The following is a 3893-nucleotide window of genomic DNA, read 5'->3' as shown; positions in this document are numbered from 1 at the left end:
ATACGTGCACGCGATGCAGGTCTCATCTCCCTTGAAAGAGTAGTCAGTGACGATCTTTAAATCTTGGTCTTTCTTAAGTTCAATCGACTTAAGTCCTTCGCGGAAGAACCCAGTACGGATCTCAGGTCCCTTTGTGTCAAGCAGCAAGCCTACCGTCTTGTTGGGGCGCATCTTCAGGGCTTCTTTGACTCGAGCCAAGCACGCTCCATGGCTCTCGTGGTCGCCGTGTGAAAAATTGAATCGACAAATGTCCATACCAGCATCCATCATCTCTACCAACATCTCAGGCTCCCAGCAGGCAGGCCCAAGCGTACAGATGATTCGAGTGCGTCGCTGAGCCCGGTCGCCGTCTGAACGTTTGGCGAACACGTCATCGAGAGTAATTCGTTGAGCCTTGTTCAAGTACTTGTTAATGGCGACGTGTTCGTTGCTATTCATCCTAAAAATTGCTGGCGACGGGACGGGACAAGTAATCAACAAGCTCAACAAGTTTCTGGTGTCAACAATTCCTTCCCTTTTTAACGTAGCGGCTGCGCGTCCTCTTCGCACACGTTCTGAAAATGGGTCCTTTTCGTCGGGTTCGGAACCCTGAGTCTAGACTCCACGTGGATATTGGTGATCACCCCGGGTGGGAGCATGCGCGGGCTAACAGTTACGTATGCCAAACGTTACGGAACGGAGTTCTGGTTTTTTGAAGGTTTGTAGCTAAGCAAAGTAACAGCTGTATCCACACTCCCAACCCAAGTTGCTGGATGGCTTGAGATTCAGTTGAGTATCGCCGCACGACCGAGGTTCCCTGCGTCTGAGCTGATGGACAGGTTAGAGGGAAACGTATGGGTTTCGCGAACAAGCAGCCTTGGTTCGAAGCCGATGTTACCAGAGATACGATGGCTGGGTCATAGAAGCACAGTCTAGGCAGCTGGATCTGCTGAACGTGGCCAAGCAGCTCGACCTGCTGAACGTGGCCAAAAACCAAAATCGAGAACGTCATGTCCGACGTTGGGCCCTCATTCGCACGCTCTTGAGCAAAGCTGTGTGCTTGTTCATTCGTTCGTTCGTTCGTTTAGAAAACTGCTTTTTAGAAAAGTGATCGCCCTTGCGGAACCTTCTTATCCAAGCCCGCACCATATGGCGTTTCGGCAGATGGGACATTACTGTGTCAGTTCAGTTCATGCAAGGAGGAGTCTGAAGGCTGGGACATTGTCTCGCGCGATCGTAAGTGTTGTATCGCTCTCTTCACGTCAGCAATGCTGGCTGATACTCCAACCTTACACCCTTGGTGAGGCACGCAATACCCATCTCTTCTTCTCCCGCTTATCTTGATGTGAATAGTCAGTCGTCCACTAAGTCTCAAGGTTGGTCCTCTAAAAGCCTTATGTCCCATACCTTAATACCCACGGAGACGGTACCCACGAAGACGGTACCCACGGAGACGGTACCCACGGAGACCGCCTCATCCGTCCTCAACTACACCGCGGCAACCCAAGGCAGCCGCTGCGTCGAACTGTGACCACAAGTCCTCCCTCCGCCGACGCGCTGGCCCTGGATCAACGTTGATGACGTCGAAATGGTGATTCAGAACATGAGTTGGCTATGTTGAGATTACCGCCGTAGGCTATGTTGCGATGCAACGTGTCACAGGAGCACGATGGTAGCATCGTGATCAAGGCAACGATGAATAGCTGCAAGCAGCTCGCCTGGCGGCGATTCGCCGCGGTATGGCTGGCGCAAACGTGGCTTGGATAGAGGTGGGCGGCGCTAGCGAGGAGAGACTTGCACCAACTAGGACCTGAAGTTCGAGCACCAACGACGATTATAGGACTCTCAGGCACTGCATTGAGGCCCATTTCTGACCGATCGCACGAGGATGTCACGTCACCGAATTCCAAAGCACAGTGATTTTGGATAACAACATTTTACCTACCAGAGGGTACGACATAGACTGGCAGGCCCAAGAGTCCCTCGAGGGGGACCAAGCGGATGTGAAGCGGAAGATTATGACCCGGTAACGGAGGCCACCTCGAACTGCAGCTTTGTGGTTTACCACGCGGCACGGCACGGCCGGCGGAACGGAGTTGCGTATTTTTTGGGAAAGCTTTATTTCGATGAAGACAGTGGCGGCCTGGGCGAGTGGCGGAAGAGCGGGGATGTTGGCGTCATTGCTCACTCCGGAAGGCACGGTAAGGGGTTTAACAGAAGACTGCACAGCGCAGATGGTGGAAATCGGAGTGGCTGGCGAGGAACCACCAGTTTGCGCCGTGGTGTTATTGCCCTCGAGTGAGTTGTGGAAGTTATCCGCCAGAACTAATAAGATGATCAACGAAGGAGTCAAATTGGCGAGAGCTTTTTCCCCTTTCGACTTGGTGCACGATGCCACCAAGTTTCGGCTTCTTGGGACTGGTGAGCCGAGGACGAAACTTGTTGAGTCCGCCGTACTCAGAGTCATTGAAGAACATATTCAGGAAACACGCGCGCGACAGAAGGATGCAACGGCCGCAGATGAATTATGTCTTGAAGCTTTCGGCGGAGCCAACACTCCGTATGCCCTGGCCAAGTTGCGCCGGGCCAAGTGGGCCGCGTCGGCCAGGGGCGACAAGCCTATGGTCCTGTCCAATCGCCCACTGACCGAAGAAGAGCTGCCCCATCTGTTGCCGCGCCTGCCGAAGACTTGGGAGTCGGTGGTTCGGGCCGCGGCCCGCCCAAAAAACCGGCTGGGGAACGTAACGGACCCGGAGTGTCCCGCTTGCATATAGTACCCCATAAAAGGACCCCCATAAAAGGACCCCCATAAAAGGACCTGTTCATCCAGGCGGTGGGGGGGGGAGACCCAAAGCTGGTTGGGAGTAGCGCAACACACGCTCAAGACAACCAACATTTTTTTGCCAACCGAACGACCTGACAAATGTCGACATTTGTCAGGTCGAAGAAGAACAGAATACCCCAAAACACGGTACCGAGCACGTGTGTGGTTCAAAGAATTACGGGCACAGCAATAGGTATAGACCGTACCCGTCCTCTATGTGGGTACGGTCTATACGTTTGCTTGCGCCATCCCGTCCTCATAATATGTTGGCGACGGCGGCGTCGTTTGTCAGGTTTGTTGTTGGGCCGCTTGTCGGTGGAGCGGGCGACACTTGGTCGACGTTCTGGTGCCTGGGGGCTGCTCGACGGTGTCGTTTCCGAGCCAGACCTGGCTTCGGTGCGCACCTTGTCTCGTACGTATGTCTCTTCTCTTGGTTGACGCTATCACGTCACACTCACTTTCTCAAAACACTTGGACTAACACTGCACCCCATGCCGCCCGCCCCATGTCTGGCGGCGTAGAATTACCCCACCCACCCTGCCTAGACCAAAATTGACCCAATTGCTACGACGAGAACAATCAAAGCAATCGCGAATCAATCATTCACGGAAAAAGAATGCCACTCCAATCATGCAACAACGATCTTCATGAGGGAAGTGTTACCGGCACCCTCCTCCTTGACTCCATGAACGGCTACGACTGCATCGCCAGTAGAGGTGAAGCCACGAGCCTTCGCTGCCGCGACACCCTTAGCGATCAAGGCCTCGGTGTCCTTGAAATCATCGGCAAGAACGGGAATCACACCTCTAAGAGTGGTCGTCTGAGCACAAGTTATCGGACAACTGGACACTGCAATGATCATCTGGCGAGGCTTGAACTTGGCAAGCAGTCTCGCGGTATAACCAGTCTGAGTCAGAGCAACAATTACAGAAGCGTTCACGTCCTCAGCAGACTCCACCGCAGAAGCCGCAATAGCTTCTGACACTCCCACCGGTCCCTTAGCCATAACGGAAGAGTGGATAGCTTTATACAAGGCCTTGTAGTCAAGGCAAGACTCCGCTTCCAGGGCAGTGTTTGCCAACATCCGAAC

The 3893-nt window shown here is 53.7% G+C and overlaps 2 protein-coding genes across 2 annotated transcripts; both read right to left on the bottom strand.

Annotated features, from left to right (window-relative positions):
• Positions 1-10: 10 nt before the first annotated feature.
• GNI_072400 (pyruvate kinase) lies at positions 11-438 on the bottom strand (the record flags this gene model as incomplete). The annotated part of the gene is made up of 1 exon (XM_011132053.1): positions 11-438. A coding segment is annotated over one exon (428 nt), but the record flags the coding sequence as incomplete, so codon positions are not given.
• A 2993-nt stretch (positions 439-3431) lies between these two features.
• GNI_072390 (pyruvate kinase) lies at positions 3432-3887 on the bottom strand (the record flags this gene model as incomplete). The annotated part of the gene is made up of 1 exon (XM_011132052.1): positions 3432-3887. The coding sequence occupies one exon, from the start codon at positions 3885-3887 to the stop codon at positions 3432-3434; it is 456 nt and encodes a 151-aa protein (XP_011130354.1).
• Between the last annotated feature and the right edge of the window lie 6 nt (positions 3888-3893).

Source organism: Gregarina niphandrodes, assembly GCF_000223845.1.
Source record: "Gregarina niphandrodes unplaced genomic scaffold scaffold00012, whole genome shotgun sequence".
In the NCBI taxonomy this organism is placed as follows: domain Eukaryota; phylum Apicomplexa; class Conoidasida; order Eugregarinorida; family Gregarinidae; genus Gregarina; species Gregarina niphandrodes.
Note: the sequence above shows the minus strand (reverse complement) of the source record. Positions and strands in the feature narration are given on the sequence as shown.